At 38.0% G+C, this 17,903-nt stretch overlaps 1 protein-coding gene across 1 annotated transcript in view; it reads right to left on the bottom strand.

Moving 5' to 3' along the window:
• The window catches only part of LOC308222647 (aldehyde oxidase-like), a 38,537-nt gene extending 23,121 nt beyond the window's left edge, over nucleotides 1-15,416 (bottom strand). Inside the window, exons 1-14 of the mRNA XM_080620920.1 lie at nucleotides 15,354-15,416; nucleotides 14,227-14,284; nucleotides 13,086-13,182; nucleotides 11,271-11,379; nucleotides 10,611-10,737; nucleotides 9,687-9,748; nucleotides 8,994-9,074; nucleotides 8,106-8,186; nucleotides 6,834-6,978; nucleotides 6,571-6,663; nucleotides 4,672-4,823; nucleotides 4,360-4,453; nucleotides 1,911-2,020; nucleotides 1,014-1,198 (exon numbers count right to left, since the gene is read on the bottom strand). Of these exons, the coding sequence (XP_080477046.1) occupies nucleotides 1,014-1,198; nucleotides 1,911-2,020; nucleotides 4,360-4,453; nucleotides 4,672-4,823; nucleotides 6,571-6,663; nucleotides 6,834-6,978; nucleotides 8,106-8,186; nucleotides 8,994-9,074; nucleotides 9,687-9,748; nucleotides 10,611-10,737; nucleotides 11,271-11,379; nucleotides 13,086-13,182; nucleotides 14,227-14,284; nucleotides 15,354-15,410 (1,451 nt within the window). The 5' untranslated portion in view covers nucleotides 15,411-15,416. The remainder of the gene's footprint in view (nucleotides 1-1,013; nucleotides 1,199-1,910; nucleotides 2,021-4,359; nucleotides 4,454-4,671; nucleotides 4,824-6,570; nucleotides 6,664-6,833; nucleotides 6,979-8,105; nucleotides 8,187-8,993; nucleotides 9,075-9,686; nucleotides 9,749-10,610; nucleotides 10,738-11,270; nucleotides 11,380-13,085; nucleotides 13,183-14,226; nucleotides 14,285-15,353) is intronic.
• Between the last annotated feature and the right edge of the window lie 2,487 nt (nucleotides 15,417-17,903).

The following is a 17,903-nucleotide window of genomic DNA, read 5'->3' on the forward strand; positions in this document are numbered from 1 at the left end:
TGAAGCCAAAATATTGATTTTAATAATGGTCTGCAATTTTGAAAAGTGTTGGTTAATGTTCCTCACTGAAGTGAGGTTCCTTGGGTCTACGGAATTGACTGCCATGCCAATGTTTGTATAATAAATAACTAAAATCTCTTACAGCCTGAAGGCTGATTTAACAGTCCTACTATTCTGCAGATACTGTCCTATATTTGAAGACAAGTGGATAACGATAGTGACTCAAACTATAGAGGCCTTCAAAGGACCTGATTAGTGATGGATAGTTGCAACATTTTCTGAATGGCTGTCTCCTTGAGGCATCTCAACACAGCTAATTTTCCACACAACCTTGGATATCCAAACATAAATCTGTTAGAATAAATTTAATCATTTAGAGCAGCAAAAAGTAATGAGTACTTCAACTCCTGAAATAGATGCACATTAAATGGTAAAACAGTCCAGCATGGCTCCGTTTAGATAAATGGTTTTATATTGCTTGAATTATTTGCAATTTTTTTCCTCCAAAATTTGGAAAGATGGTGCAAACTGGGAGGGAATGTCAGGGATTAAGTCCAGAGATTATTATGATCTTGTGGGCGTAGAGATACTAAAAAGGCTAAGGTGTGACCTGTGCCCCTAAATTCATTGGGCACATGTGCAGTTCTCAAACATTGTATCTACTGGAGCCAAATCGAAGGACTAAAGAACACTGATACCAGGAGATTATCAAACTTATGGGAATCAGCATCATTTACCACTGCTTGGGTCTAAGTGCACAACTGACTATGTATACCCCATTCACGTATCTCACAGCTCATGTCTCTCATCTCTCTGAATACTTCACAGTGGAGTTGCACCAGTGTGCAGACTCCAAAGTGTAACCATTCTGAAAAGTCATTGATAAGGCTTGAACAGATCATTCACTTGAATGTATCAGCCAGGCAAGAGAAACCTTTCATGCTCTAAAGAAGTACATCCAAGCTCTCAAAGTCTCTTCCCTCAGAGATACAGAGAAGGCAGAGAAATTGTACCTTCCAGTAAGTGCCGAACAGGTTTGTTTTGCACAGACTGTGGTCGAGGCAGCACCTCCATAGAAAATGCTTAAATCCTTTATTATGTCTGTACCTTCTTCAAAAAGCACTCTCATCCCAGCATTGGTTATTGCGAGAGCATTTTCCCGTCTTGGTGCTTGTCGAAATGCACAGACATACTCCCCCTAGGGAAGATCAGACAGAAGTGCAGACATGTACATATGAAAGTAAAATTTGTTATTGCACTAAGTGAAGCAAGAGAATAAATAATGAAGAGCACAAACTAAACTTCCTGAGCATTCAAGACCATACACTTCCTTTTCTTCACCTTTCAGTAGCTTTACTATCTTTGATTTTTCTAGCAGCCCATACCAATCCTCCATCATCTACACAGTTCACATGACTTAAGACTTTTTCATGGTAGATAGCTGGAAGACAGGGATCTTGTGGAGTGGAGCTGCATTTATAACGTGACCAAAAGCTTAGAGGCTTCCAAGGATTGCCAAACTTCAGTACTTAGATAACATGATCCATAATTCTAAGATCCTGTTACTCAGTTCAGCAACATTTATGGAAGGACCATACACATGTCCAATATTACCTTATTTTAAGAAAAATCCTCCAGAGATGACAATGCTATACCTGCTTGATGCCCTCATCATTTTAGGGTAAACTTCTGTCTGAATATCACTCTTTATATATCACCAGCTACCTGCTAAGTTATGTACTTTGGCTGAAACTGGGAAACAGTACGGCACTGACATGGTCAAATGAAGGGAATTCAGAAAGTTAGCAGTAATAGTGTTCCTTTAAACACATGGATTATGCCCCCACCTGCTCTTGATTTAATAGTCTTTAACTCTGTATAAAGCAAACCTAAACAAACTAGTACCTTACCATCTTAGAATGGGGAATATGGACAGAGACTAAGATCTCTTCTGGTGTAATGGTATTGTTACCAGTTCCTTCTGCAAAAATATCACTCAAAGGAATCTGTCGGTTTTTTCCTAAAAAAAGAAATAAATAAATAATCCAGAAACCTCTGTACAATTGTGCAATCAACATTTATCAATCATATTTTAATTGGCAAGAAATACCTGCAGCCTCTCTGAATCTGATGAAAGATAATAACTGCAGTTTTCCTAACAAATTATTAGTGGCATGCTCTATAAATACAAATGAGTATTTAGTCTTCCATAGTTTCATCACACCAGTCCTAAGAAAGTGCCCAGATACCAATCCTCATTCTATAATCCTCCCTTCTGATACTGCCACAGTCATCCCATTCCCACTTCTGTTAATCTGTTCCAAATCTCCTCAGCTGCTGTCATTGTTACCTTTCTTTCTAAAACATAAATAATTAGGAAGGAAACTGAATGGGAGAGAACTGTTGCAATAGTTGAAAAACAAAAAATCATTTTTGTGTTTGTGGGGTTTTTCGTGTGTTTGTTTTCGTTGTTCTGAGATTTTGAACATTTCTAGGAGTCCAGAAGAGAATAAACGCTATTGCCTTTTCCCTTCTCTTTTTGGTAGATTATTCTAAAAGTGATATTCTATGATATGTACTATTAAAGATGGAATTTTCAAAAGGAAAGAGGACAAAATTCTGCAAGGAACCTGAATCTGTAAAAGCCAATTGAATACATCTATGCTACATCAGGTTTGCCAATACCACTACTCAGCTAAGCTAGCAAGCCTTCTGGAAACATGGCATTTTAACACATATAATTGATGCTATTAATTGGCCCGAAGAGTTTTGTTGGTAGAACTGTAACTGTACTAGTAACACAATTGCCAAGTAGCATCTGTTCTGCAAGAACAGAGGCATGACCATTGTACAGGAAATTCACAGTGATTCACCAGGGTGGAATTTAACCATGTGTTTGGCAGATGAAGTCAAAGTGTATTTTTTACTAGTATTCTGTGTCCTTTGTACTTTTCACATGCTGCCTAAGGGGTTCAATGCATTTTTTAAGTAAATGATTTCTTATTACTAGACACTATTTATCTTGCAGTAGCCCTGACCTATCACAAGACTTTCTATAACAAGATAATTTTCTGTATCATTTTTTAAAGGTTCATATATTAAAATACTCCCATCACATCCAATGAACATTGTTAATCACATTCATGACAATGAACTTTACAGCAAGATTATTTTCTTCATATTTTTCATGCTATGTGATGATGACACTGTAACCTGTTCATCCTAGAATATAATTCAGGATTAAAATTGCATTTCTCAGATATAACTAGTGTGACAGCAAAACTTTAGTAAAGGAGTTTCATTTTGCTAAAATTTGAATCTGAAAAATAGCATTGTTAAGAATAGCAGCACTGCTGTTTCTGGAGTTTTGCTTTTGCAGCTCCATCCACAATGTTCTTGGTCTATATACATCAAGATTATTGTATAATTCCACCTGTGATTGGGCAATAATACACCCTAGGAAGGTGCATTTTCTCTTACGCTGTGATCTAAGATAAATGCTAAAAATAATAGCGCTTCTGCACCTCCTTTTCTTGAGCAATCCACTTTTCCTGTGTTTCACTGACTACTGTTTGGTAAAGATAACCTGTCTGACAGCTATTTTTCCTCTCAATGTCAAACTATGAAGGAAGAATTCATTGAAATCATACAACATAAGTTTTTAAGTATCTATTCCAATAAATCCTGGCTCAGAAATAACCCCTTATAGAACATATATTTCAGAGTATTAGGTGGTCTGACATGGCAACATCCACTCTGTCTAGATCAATGGCAAAGAGAACACAAGCCATTTGGAAGAGAGAGCATGTAATTCCATCATACCAGATAGCTCCTGTTTACTAATAGTTTCATCAACCTTCCACTGGTAAGGTGGAGGACAAGAAAAAGAATAGGTAGACAGGAGTATATATACAGCAATGAAAGGAAACTGTGGAAATGAACATAGAAAAAGGTGCTTGACTAGGAACTCCTGTATCAGAAGTAACTGTGAGGAACAAAAAGCCAGAGATCTCATCAGGGCCAGAGGGTGATTTTAAACCAGTGGCAAAGGATCAATTACAGAAAAAAAAAATACCAGGGGGGTGGGGTGGTAATATACAGCTACTCAAATTGTGAGGTTTTAGGAGTGCTTATAGTAATTCGCTGCCTACAGAAGTACGTGTGATCTGGTTGGTCTGAGTGCTTACCCCTGACATGAGAAGCTTTGACATGTTCTTCTTTTGCAAACTGCTTCTCTTGCAGATGAGAGTGGGAAAAGGGTTCCTTAAAAAATTCCCACTTGTTGTTATTTCCCCTCCCTCCATGAAATAGCATCCTGTACCTCCAGCACTACTAAAGAGACAGGCTATGTCCTCTTACCTCTTGAAACCAGACTGAGCATACAATTGCTAGCTGCCAGAATAGGATTCAAGTCTGAGGTTGATTTTCTACTTACGATGTTTCCACCTAAGGACTTGAAAAAAAGAAATTTATGTAGCCTTACTCCATCACCTTCACATTTTTATGTTAACATGCAGATAATATATAAATTTATACATACTGAAGCTCAAAAAAAGATGCATTGATAAAAAATTCACTGCTATCAACAGACATAAAAATGCAAGTTTTACATGCACTCAGGAGCAATATCACATTTGTTACAAACATTACTGCAAGTAACGCACAACATACAGCAACATTTCTTATCTGTTCTCCGCCCAGAGTTCTTAGCTGTTGCAAGACAGCACAGAAAGCCTTTGTCTTCTCTTTAGGGAACTCCGAGATTGCATTTGTCAAAACATCTTTCACTACAGACAGGCTGCAGGCAGCTCCCAGAGTTAAACCTGTAAACAAAAGATTACGAAAGTGTGATGTGCATATTTGTTTTGTTGCCTAGGTTTTAAGCTACATTCTGGTCTGTTTCAGCAGACTAGAGGAAGGCCTGCTCATGTAGAATACAGGGAGATAAAAGGGGAGAGGCCTTTGCATATTACAGGGACTGTGACCTTTCATTTCAGGAGACTGAGGATAAAATTTCATGAAATAATGAAATTGAACTTATAGCTCACCGATTCTACTATAAGGGCAATCTTTTTTCTGCTTCCAGCTGCCCATTGTAACTGCTTATCTTGCACCAACTTTGACTGAGTAGATGTTTAGGTGACATTTCACCCAAAAGCAAGTCAGCTTCAAAATGCTTTCAACAGGCTCTTCCTATTTTTAAACACGATTTTCATCATAATTTGATCTTGCTTTGCATATGTACATTCTAGATATTATCCTACAGTATGGGTAGGTGGCTTTTGCAAAATAACCCAAATAGTCCTTAACACTGAATACAGTGCTCTTTTTCCCGCTAGAAGAAGACAACTGATAACTATATGCATTTATTTAAGTAGTTATATTTTTAAAGTTTATTCTTTTAAAAAATATCAGTATTGTAAAAAGGTAAACAGCACCTTTCTATTAAAAATTATTAACACATTTCAAATAATGTATGAATGTTCTGAATGAACATGGGAATTTAATAAAAACTATAAATCAAAAGATACATCATTTTAAATGGCTTTTTATTAATCAAGTAAAGCAATACTAAATTTTGTATATTTAAGACAAAAATATAATCAAACAGGTTTTGCATTTAAGTCTGATTACAGAGAAGAAATATTATTTCTGTCTGACAAACTAAACTACCTCTCTCATTTTAGAACTAGTAAGTCTCACCTTCTCATAACTAGGTTTTACTTACAGATTTAAAACCCCAGTAAGCATTCTCCCTGCTTCTTTCCAATTCCTAACTACTCTTCAGTTAAGAACAAACTAGTAATTTACTAGAACTGCATGACTGATCTGAAATTAAAAAGATACTCTATGAGCAAAAAGTGGCTTCAGCCATATAGCAAGTCATTTTCATCAGATATAAAGATTCACTTTCCTTAAAATTTTGGCAGTAAACTTCCACGATATAATTTATATGTTATTAATTCAGGCTACTATAGTAAGTTCAAAGCCATTTCTAGTTCCTATTTTTAATTTCAATAGAATTTCCTTATATAAAAACTAAAACCTAGCGTAACTTTAACTAAAAACAAATCTCTGTGCTTCTCTTAAATATATAAATTGAGGTACAAAATTTTTAATGTACCATAATTAATGCTGATACGATTGAGAATAAGATTAGCTATGCCAGTTTAATCACAGCGTTTTTTCTAGTGCAGACAAGCATGCAATGTTGCTCTCTGTGGTTCTGTATTAGTGTTTCTCTGCTATATAGCACAGTGTGGTACAGAGATCACAAAGCAAATATTGCATGACTTAGCACCATAACCAGTGTTACGAGAATAATTACCCTTGCACTATTATGACTATAGGGGCCCAAGACAATATTGCTGGTCAGTACTGCACTGTGTTATGAAGACAAAACTGTACCATGCACTGGGACAGTGGCCACAGCCATCTTGACCTGGGAAAGAAGCAAGCAAGCTTAGGAATAAGTTGCACAGTGCTTCATATCTTCAGCACTTCGGAATGATGCAGTGTGCCTTACTGCATAAGAATCTCCTACATCTGAACAAAATAAAGTCTACTGACCATCTTCCGTGCATTTCACCACATTCAGATCTGGGATCCTTGCAGGAGCAATAACAACTGGATGGAACACGCCTCTGAATTTCATCTCAGGGCCTGCCGGATAGGAATAGACTTAGACAAAAGACATTTTCCATAATGCCAACTCTAACTTAGTCAAGAATGAGCTTAAGAATGAAAATGTAAGAAGAATTATATGTGTAGCCCCACCCCCCCCAGGCACACTGGAACTATGGTAACAAGAGCCATTCTGGCTGTATACATACCCACACTGGTGTTCCCAACCACAAGAGGTGCTTTGGGATGGGCAACTTTCAGATCCAGTAATTCATCTAAGCTTACGGGAGAAATCCACGTCATTCGCTCCCCATGAAAAAGAAGAGTTCTTTTTGGTTGATTTTCAGCCATTCTCTGATGGGGAAATATGGTAGATTTAAATATTTAAGACATGTAGATAGGTGCAAGGTCTAACAGACACTAGACTTCAAGTTAAGCAAAATTCTTAAACAATGGCAGTTCTACTTAATCCCTCACAATTGGACAGAAATGGGGCTGTTATGCTGACTCTTTACACAGTGGTGAATTTCAAGACTACATGACTACATGAGTGAAATGACTTCAACTAATTACAATGGGCTAATAATCCAGATTGATAATAAATAGCCCCCAAGCAAAAATGTAGGAATAGATCCTCCAATTGCTGAAATTATTATAAAAGTGGTAAAAAATACTTAGGGAGGTGTCTGCACACTTAGCTTGCTTGGAGGTAACCAAGGACACCGGAAGCAGCATCCCCTTCTAGATTAAGCATGCATGTGGATGTCTGGCTGTTCTAGCACTGTTCACTGATCATTTGGAAATAGCTTGAGAACTGGTGGTGGTACAAATACATGGTCAAGAACCCCTGTCCCACAGTTAATCAACCTTTCTCCATAAGCCACCAGCTACTTACAGAGAATTTGACTTTGAATCTATAGATTGATAATAATGCAAAGCAAGTAGCTTTAGTTTTTTCTCGGGCAAATACCAATAATTAAGGATGCCTGACACTTTCCATTTCAGTGCCCTTGTTTCAGCTGGTTATACCTTTGTCATACTTTAATCACTGGGGTTAAACACTACCCAGTCTGGGTGGTTACCTGAGGCTGACACTTTGACAGAAAAGACAAAAAAACCTATTAAGCCACAAAATGGAGAAAATGCTTTTTTTTTTTTTGCCAATGTTAAAATGCATTTGCTGTTCAGTTTGCTGAGAAGCATTTGTATTCTCAGATGCTGCACTGAAAACCTAGTTTAGGTTACTTCTTTGACTTCTCACCTAATATCTAACTCTGCAACTGCATTTTCTGATTATGATTATTTTTTAATGTGAATGTTCAATAAGATCACTGAGAAAAAGAAAAAAGGATTTATATTAAAATGCGATGACATTTTTTCTGCTAAATTACTGCTAAACAGGCCTTCAGAACAAGTTCTGAACTATGGACTACTAAGGAAAAGACAGAGTCAAATAATAGCTTATAAGCAGCAAAAATTACCATTAGTTCTGGAGGAAATATAAGCTCCTGGGTGGGATCTAACAGCTGGAATTCATCTGCTGAAAACAGTCTGGTGGAAACCTTAAAAAGAAAGAAAACAAGCAAAGGCAAATAATTTGCTGTCATCATTAATTCCACAAATAAAAAATAAGGCAACCCCAAAACCAAACCATGATGGGCCCACTGAAGTCAGTAGAAAATTAGTCATTCCATTATTATTTGGATTTGGTGCTAAACTGCCATGCACCATTTGGAGCTGCTGAGGTGAAGGAAATGTTTGTAACAGTTTCTCTAAGTTGACTGCTAACACAAATGATAGTGCAGAGGCAAGCAACTGAAAGACTTAAGTACAGAAAATTGAGAACAAAGTCAAATATTCGTATGGGTAAGAGATTTCATATAAAATTACAATCGTAACTCTGGATTTTAAGACCAAAATAGTTCCTCAGACTCAAGCCAGTGGTTAGATTCCTAAGAGACTGGTGCTTACATTCAGATCATCACTGATCAGTGATTTCAGACAATTTCACGTATGTCCTGATTTCTCACACTGTAGGTGATCTCATCAGAGCTGAGATTAATGATATTCCTGAATTTGAAGAACTACTCAAATCTCAGCTCTGGAGGTCCAATCTACCTTATACCAACTACCTGTCACATCATCACCACCTCATACAAATATACATAGAGAATCCTTAATTTTTAGAAATATCTCCAAATATCTTGCAAGGAATAATGTATCTTATTTTACAACTAATATTATGTGAATAAGGTAGAGGATTAAATGACAGACTATACTGCATTTTCTTTAATCACAAGAAAAAAGCCAAGCAATATTCTATTAAGTTTTATATTTAAATAGGACAGGTAAAATACTTAAACCCCTACCTTCTCTTTCTTGTCAAACAAATCATCTTCCTGATCACAGTAACACTTCCCATTTGCTTTCCTTTGACAACAAATGGATTCCTAAAGCAGGAATATTCCATTAGTGAAACACTGCCCAGAATGTCAATCAAAGTCTGCTTAAGCAAGTAAAAGTGTCTCTTTCTATTTCAATAAAATTCTAGATGAAGTTTAATAATAAGCTAAATTGGAAGAATTGTATTTTAAAGTAGTAATATTCAAAAACAACTTAAAATCATCAGATGTTGAAGTCCCTAATACAAAATAATTCATACTATGTGAAATTCAATTGACCTTGTGAGAGCACACGTAGATGGCTTGTATTATTAATTTTACTCACTGTTCACTCTCTCATCTTTCACTGTAGGTTTCTGAAATGTTGCATTATACGATAAATTACTAAGAACATTAATGCAAATTCTGCTTTCATTTATGCCAGTACTGAACCACAGTAAAACACGCACAGTTATTTCAGATTCCTCTTCATAACCTAGGCTAGACACCAAGTTCACGTGTTAATCAATTTTTGTCATGTGTTAGGCCACTATAAATCTTTACTGAGATCTACATCTCTTAACAGAGAAAAGAGATGATCTTGACGAAAATCTTGATGGTTTGTATACAGATATGCACTAATAGGCACAATCTAGTATTCCTATTATCACTACTTCTTACCTTACAGAAGGTTTTACAGGCATCTAGGATTGGCCTATACCCAGTGCAGCGGCACAAGTTTCCTGACAAAAAAAATCAGTAAGAAAAAGCTTTGTTCTAAAGTACGTGGCTTTAAAATGTCTTTATATGAGATTTGTGGGTTTGAAGCTTAGCTCTCCAAAAGATAGAAAAGATCAGTGTCACAAGACCTGGGACCCTGCAGACCCCAAGGAAAAAAGCTGCTGTTTCAAGGTGAGTATGGCATACTTGATAGTTGCACTAGAGGGAATGCCATCTACAGCTTAGTATGCAGGAGAATAAGAAAGTGTATAATATTCTTCACCCACTCAAAATGTTTTTCTCCTTCCCCTTATTTCAAATAGTGAAGGAAGTCAGCATGATACTTCCATCTAAGTTCATCTCACAATAACAAGAAATGCTTTTGGCTCCACTTTGACTCTAGAGCACAACAGATGACAGAAGGCTATTTTACCTGCACTCTGCAATAAATGCTCACTCTCCCTTACTGAAGATGGTGAGCATCTCTCTACCTTGACTGTTTTATTCCTACCACAAAGGGCTCTCCTGTGAGATTTATGACACTCTAACTCCAGATGTAACAGGATTTCAGAGATGTTCAGATGCAACTACTCCAATATGACATAATTTTTGCACATCTGATTTAAAGCACTTCAAAAGATATATATGGGGATGTTTTGAACACCTGTCCGTGAAATGAGCCACAGCTCCGTGCTTCATTTTCATGAAGAATGACAGGGAATACAAGTCCTGTATCCAGTAGGAACTCTGCTTGGGAGCACTATTTGCATGAAGTGCATACATACATGCACGCACATGTACTGAAAAAAGACATGCACTCACACAAAATATCTGAAGAAAATGGTTTGAGGACATATTTACAAATTAAGAAGTGGCAATATTTACCAGCCAGAGCTGCAATCATCTGTTCTGGCGTTGGTTCTGGGTAGTTTCTTAGCAAAGTGTATATGGACATCACCATTCCGGGGGAGCAGAAACCACACTGGGAGCCATGGCACTTGGCAAGCCTCTCCTAAAATGAAAGACCATAACTAGCACTCCTTTCAGCGTACATCACCAGTCTAATGAACTCCTAAATGACACCATACCAAATGTGGTCTTCATAGTAAATCAGACTTTTAAAATAAAACAATTTAAGCAATCTCAAATAAGAATAATTATTTTGGGTGTGATGCCCAAGCATATCTTACTAAGGAAGCTAATTAACCTTCAATGGACTTCTATCTTTTTTGCCTTCATACTAAAACATCAGCTTGAAGGGGTACTGTCCAAGATGCGTCATTATCTGAAACAGAGCACAAGCCCTATCCACCCCAACAATTCTTAGATACTATTTGATCAGGCTTGATCAGGCAAGACCCATCATGAAGCATATCTCACCAGCCTTGACCAACCATGAGAAACTTGCGCTGTCATCTGTTATCATTTAGCAGGGAGAATAATCACCATCTGAAATTCCCATGCCCTAAAAGCACTGACACTCAAGCCAGCCCATACAAAGGAAGAAATCAATAATCCTCTTAAACAGTGATACTGTACTCTCACCTGAACTGGGTGAACCCTGGTTTTTGTACTTCCAACACCTTCCACTGTGGTCACTGCGGCACCATACAAGGAGCAAATGGGAAGCAAACATGCATTTGCTGAGTAATGTCTTTGAAACATATAGGAGAATAAATAACATGAATATTATTTTATTATAATATTCATTAATATTATTTTGCAGTCAATCAAGGCATAGTCTATGCTTACAAAGCGGTCATTATCATCATTGGGAATGAGAAGAGAATAAACTTTATGGAAGGGATCGAAGGGATCACTTACTAGCTGTGTCTCTTGTCCCCACTATAAAACCCACATCTGTGAGGACAGTTCTGCAGAATTTGTATTTTCTGAATACTTCAGTCTTTTCTAATTGCCCTCTTGTCTCTCCTGCTCACAAGCAACTTGTTAAGTGCATTTTGGAGCAGGAAGATGAGGAAGGGAGGGCTGGTGTAGTAAAGGACTACTGCTGCAAATTTATAATAAAATTTCTGACTCAAAGGAAATTCTTATGTAAAATAAATATAATTCTGAATAGCAACTATATACTAAAAATGAAAATTCCTCAAAGCTTTTCAGCATCAGCAATACAGCAATATAATGCTTTGGTTTACTATAATTAAAATGTTTCTTGTCAAGTGTCATTCTGACTGCTTCTATTTCAACTCTTAGAATAAATGTAAACATTTTAATTTGCATTGAATTCCAATATAATGCAATTGCCAAAACGAGCAACTGGAACATTTTGACTTTTTCCCCACCTAAAACAATATTCAACTGACAATGACATGTTACTGTTTAACAATTTGACTGGTGTTTTCTCAATTTATAAGTAATTCATTCCAGTTTTTACTTAATGAAGCTCTTGAGTATCAAAGTCCTTTCTGTGGGTGGGCTGTAGGAATGGAGCTAAAGGGCTGGTAATACTCAAACTTCTGTCTGCCCTGTCTTCCCACCAGTCATATGACACTGCTGGTTTTGTCTGGGATAGAATTACCTTTTTTCACAGTAGCCATGGGGAGCCATGCTTTGGATTTGTGCTAAAAACTGAATTGATAACCCAGGGATGTTTTAGTTACTGCTGAGCAGTGCTTACACAGAGTCATGGCCTTTTCTGCTTCTCACCCCACCCCATCAGCGAGTAGGCTGGGGGTGCACAAGGAGTTAGGAGGGGACACAGCCCAGCATATAAAGCTGGGAGAAGGAAGTGGGGGAAGTTCAGAGTGATGGTGTCTGTCTTCCCAAGGAACTGCTATGTGTGACGGAGCCCTGCTTTCCTGGAAATGGCTGAACACCTGCCTATCAACGTGGTGAATTTAATTCCTTGTTTTAATTTGCTTGTTCACACACCTTTTGCTTCATCTGTTAAATTGTCTTTATCTCAGGAGTTTTCTCACTTTCACTATCCAACTCTCTCCCCTCTCCCACCATGGGGGAGTGAGTGAGTGAGTGGCTGTGTGAGACCTAGTTGCGAACTGCGGTTAAACCATGACAGAGAGATGCAGATAGAAGCCACCACATTCTAGTCGTCAATAAAAAGGGTGTTAAATGTATGCCTCCCGAAAAGAAAACCCCTCACAGGAGCTATTAGCATACATGAGCAAATTAAGTACTTGAGAATTATATATTAGCAAATTTGCAACATAGCAGAATCAATAGTATTTTTTTTACAGCAGTCTCTTCTGGATTAAAGTGATCCTTTGGATTCTTTCACTGTTAAGTACAGATTCTACAAATTTATTTATACAGTTTCATATCTGGAAATGGTATCTACAGCCATAAAATTGTGTGGTTTTCCAAATTTTCTGTTAAGGATACTGTATTTTCTTTGAAGCTGGCTCATAAGTTGATATCATCACCGTGCAGGCACCACAGCCACCTCCTCCACAGCCATACTTGGTTCCTGTAAGATGGACTGAAAACACTGTCGTTAGGGAAAAAAAATAAATCGGGTTGCATTCTGGCCTTTATTCTGCACAAAAGCTTGAGGCCACCTTTTTGCTGAACCACTAAGGAACACAGAATTGGTTTGGTATGACTGCATGTGCATCAGACTCCTTTCTACGTTGGATTAAAATTTTCAGTGAAAGTAAGATTGAATCTAAGGAATGACATGACCAAAATCCTGGTCTCAAGAAAACAGAAAACTTGATTTCAACTTCTTTTGGAAGAGGAGCAAGTTGGGATAGAAAGAGGAAGTGATAAATAGTTTCCCAATTGAAAATATGAAAGAAATATGTAATAGGCAAAACAGCTATATTCCTGAAGTTCCAATGGAACACTAAAACCAATATCCCTTCTTTTCTCAGAGGGCTCATTTATAGTCATGATATTAACCTTGCCTCCCATCTGAAAAAAATCACACTTATGAGAGATACTCATTTCTATGAATCTGTAACAGCGGCCAGTCTGAAGCTGTGAACTGACAAACAGCTAATCTGATGTTCTACAGCCACCAAAAGGAAGATGATTTACTCCCTATTTCTTCTGTCCTTCCTCTTCATGCTCCAAAATCCAAGATCTCTTGCACTCTTTTTCGCACCTGTCTCTTCCATGAACTAGCTAATGATGAACTGGCTACTTGGCAGCTGAGACCCTAATCCAGCTGGAAGAGAGACCTCTACAGAACTCCTACTCTATCAAGCTGTACATGTACCAGCCAAAAGGTTCTTAGGTTTCTTTATGGGCAGAGAGGTACACACATACGTGTCATGCCTGCCGACATAACTTTGTTTAGGAAACTAGGCTAAAAATACAGCAGTGCAAGGAAGAGTATTTGGCTTAAGAAAGACACATAATTTAATATGGTTGTTTTTTATCTTAAGGGAGTCACAACTTCCTTAACCTGGAAAATCACCTTTTAATTATAATTTCTGAGAATTTTGTTCTGATAAGGCTTTCAAAAGAGTGATTTATTAGAAACGACTTTCAAATAAGGGAACAGACAAGAAAAGGATACGTCTCCTTCGCAGGTAAGATAACAGCATTTGTTCAGGATCAGCATTTTTCTCTACTACCTGCAGTAAGAAATGACAAACAAGGTTTAACAAAGAAACCAAGAATTTTCAAAATACAGGGCACAGACTATATTCCCACAAAGCCAGGAGAGAATCCTTCTCTAGTTCCCTTTCTTAGAACTAGACTAATTGCAAAGATCACGGAACAGTTTGGGCTCCTTCTGGAAATTTCTTCTCAGACAGGCATGTTTTCCAGAGAAGAAGTGCCAGGGCACTTTGCAACTACTAAAAATAACTGCTGCTCAGCGAAAGGTCATACTGAGGCCACACTAGAAGTAAAAATGCAGGAGAATTTTGTTACGATAGAGGCAACATAACATAAAGAATGTTTTGCAGATTTTTAGAGTGCCCCTGACACTTTAACCTACTGGGATGAACACTAGAGAAGCCTGTAAGATTATCAGCAGGATCCAGTTTTCTTCTAGCTTTATATAAACTTTCACTTGCCGTAACAGACTAGCAACAGAGAGCAACAGAAACGCCCAAATTCTTGACTGATTACAGTATTTCTAATTCCATTGCTTAGAATCAGCTAGTCCGTTCCAGTTACATTGAATCAACAGCCAGTTTAATTCTTGCAATATTATCTTTGGCCAGTATGTTGGCCAATCACCCATATTTTGGCACCTGAGTCTTGCTTTCTGTTGTGCCTCTGAAACTCTAATACAATCTCATACTTCTCCAATACCACTGAAGATGAGAAGCCAGGCATTTACACATGAAAAACTAGTTTGCTTGCCAGCCAAATCTGATACCCAACTGAAAATTCATTTCCTTTTAATGTGTTTTTTCCCCTCAAACACAGCAGAGCTAGCTAAAACAGGATGTTGTATTTGTCTTCTTCTGCTGCTTCTCCCCTTCTAACAGCACTTGCTGTAAGCAGAAGAGCATAGTAATATGTGGGGGTGGATTCACTTCCTATCAGCAAGGAGATGGGAACGAGTGCTTCTGGAAGCTTGTGTGAGCATTCAGTTAAGTCTGAGGAAACCAAATCCATGCCCACACTCCTCAGGGTTACTTTTGGATCAGCAGCCACCCTTTCTCCACACTCTCTCCGGGCAACACTTACCTTCCTCCCATTCACATAGAAAATCAGGTCGTCGGCAGCCGCTCCTCGAACAGACATTGCGTCCCAGGCCTGAACCAGCAGCAGCTGGAGGACTCTCCGCAGCAGGCGGAGCCGGGCGGGGCCAAGGTCGCCGGGGGTGGGAGAGGGGCGGCCCGAGCGGCGCTACACCGCCCCCGCCGCCGGAGGCTGAGCAGCCGTGCCTCACAACGTGACCCGTCAACTGCTCCTGACATCGACAGCCAATCATACAGTCTATATGCTGGATCCTTTTAAGATATATTCAAACCTCGCGCTTTCCAAAGGATATGTTCGTTCCTCCAGAGCAAAACGGCAACGTGAGCGTTGTTAACTGTTGTGACACTAACAGTAAAATCTCCAAAGGTAATTTTAAATTGTTGTAAAATCCAGCAATGTAGTGGTGATGATCCTAGTGGGAATTTTGTATATACCTGCACTCACAAAATAATCACAGTAACGTCCAGGTATTATAAGCATTTGTAAGGGCTACTTGTGCAAGCAAAGGTTTATAAAATCATAAGTATTTTCCTCTTCCTGTTTAATCTAAATACATAGAATTAATTTTCCTACAAATTTTAAAACGATTGAAGTCGTTGGTAGTAGTAAACTAAAATATTAAATGTAAAAAATGGGTAAAAATAAAAATTGATTGAATGAATATGAGAAAAAGCAACTTTGAAGCGATAAAAAAAAGTTCAAATTACCTTATCCTCAGAAAAATAGCCTTAATCCCTGCAGCAGCTGCAGATTAATTTTTATCTCAACAGAGCTGTTTTTACATCGTTTTCCTGGCAAGAGCTTCTAATGTATCAACTGATCCGGTAAAATAAAGCACATTTGGTGAAGATTCAACAGGCAATGTCTCATTATTCACGCAGTACCTAAAGTAAGCAACCATTTTGCAGAACAATTAAAAGAACTGCATCCTAGAAAACAAAGTCCATTTTCTCTGTGTATATAGAACATCAATTTGAGCAACAAAAGTAAGGATGGAGAAAACAAGGGAAGAAGGGCAGTAGCAACAGTAACATCATTTCAGAGTTACTGAAAATAACTTTGCACAGCTTCAGGTCATTTTCTTTATCCTTTGCTACTTGGAAAGATATTTATACTAAACGGAACAGAAGAAACTAAGGCATAAAGCCCTAGGCCTTATAATTCCATTGAAAATGACATGCTTTTATTTGGAACACTGTAGCAGCCTAGCTGGTAACACCTGAGGCTGCATGGAACAACAGGACCTTCACTAAGAAAATAATTAAGACCATTTCTAAAAAGATTGGGATTTTTTTTCTGAGAAAATGAAGTGTGTGCTTCTATTTCCAGCTTTCAAACCATGGCCAATAGAGAAAAACAAGTGCTTTTTAAAAATCACTGTGTTTTGCTTCTGCAGTGCAAGAATAGGGAGCACAAGTGGTAACAGATACTTCTTTTGCATTTCTAATGGCACAGCTGGTGATGCTGATAAAGTGAAAGCTAGCAAGAACATTTCAGTTAAAAAACCCCAAGCAATTAATTACAAACTTGGTAAAAAATACAAAAAATGTATAAAAAATATTCTATGTGTAATTATTTTTAAAATAACATCGAATTTCCATATTGGTGGAATACTTTTTCCCATGAGGTTCTTCTTGTCCTTGTTGCTGTACATTTACAATCTTTGCATGGTCTCTGGAACTGGTGACCATAGCTAGACAAGCTCTGTTTAGGCGATAAGGTCCCCTTTGTAAACTACCTTGCTAGTGGAATATTTAACTCCAAATTCATATATGGAATGTTCTACAGGATCTTTGGGAAACTGCCTTGGAGCTGTAGACTCTCATTTAAAACAAAACAAAACCCACAACAAACAACTGTAAATAATGCTTTTGTGCCCCTTTACTGCTTATGGTTAAAGGACTACACGTAGAAGGGACGCACCTGAAAGTTCTATCTAGCTTTCCATCTATGACTTGATTTTTCTGTCAAAATATGCAGCCGAAATCCTGGCATCTCACAGGAGAAGGACATCAGTTCCTCTTGTTGAATTTCATGAGATTCCTCTTGGCCCATTTCTCCAGGCCGTCCAGGTGCATTTGAATGGCAATGGCACCATCCAGTGTTTCAGCCACTCCACCCATTTTTGTATCCACTGTAAATCTGTATAGTCTGAACTCTGTTTCATTATACAGGTTGTTAATGATTATACTAAACAGTACTGGCCGCAGTGTGAAACTCAAGGGAGCTCTAGAGTTTTGCCTCCAGCTGGAGGCAAACTGGATGCTGCTGATCACAACCCTTTGGGATCAGTGGTTCATCCAGTTTTCAATCCACCTCACATTGCACTTAACAGATACTTTGTCAGCTTGTCTCCGGAGTTTTGTCAGAGACAATGTCAAAAGCCTTACTAAAGTTGAGACAAACAACATCTACTGCTCTCACCCACCAGCCTAGTTTTCTCACAGCAGAACACCAATGGGTTAATAAAGCATCATTTCCCCTTTGTAAATCAATGCCAGCTACTGCCAATCACCTTCTTGTCTTTAACATGTG

The sequence above is a fragment of the Psittacula echo genome, assembly GCF_963264785.1.
Source record: "Psittacula echo genome assembly, chromosome: 6".
In the NCBI taxonomy this organism is placed as follows: domain Eukaryota; kingdom Metazoa; phylum Chordata; class Aves; order Psittaciformes; family Psittacidae; genus Psittacula; species Psittacula echo.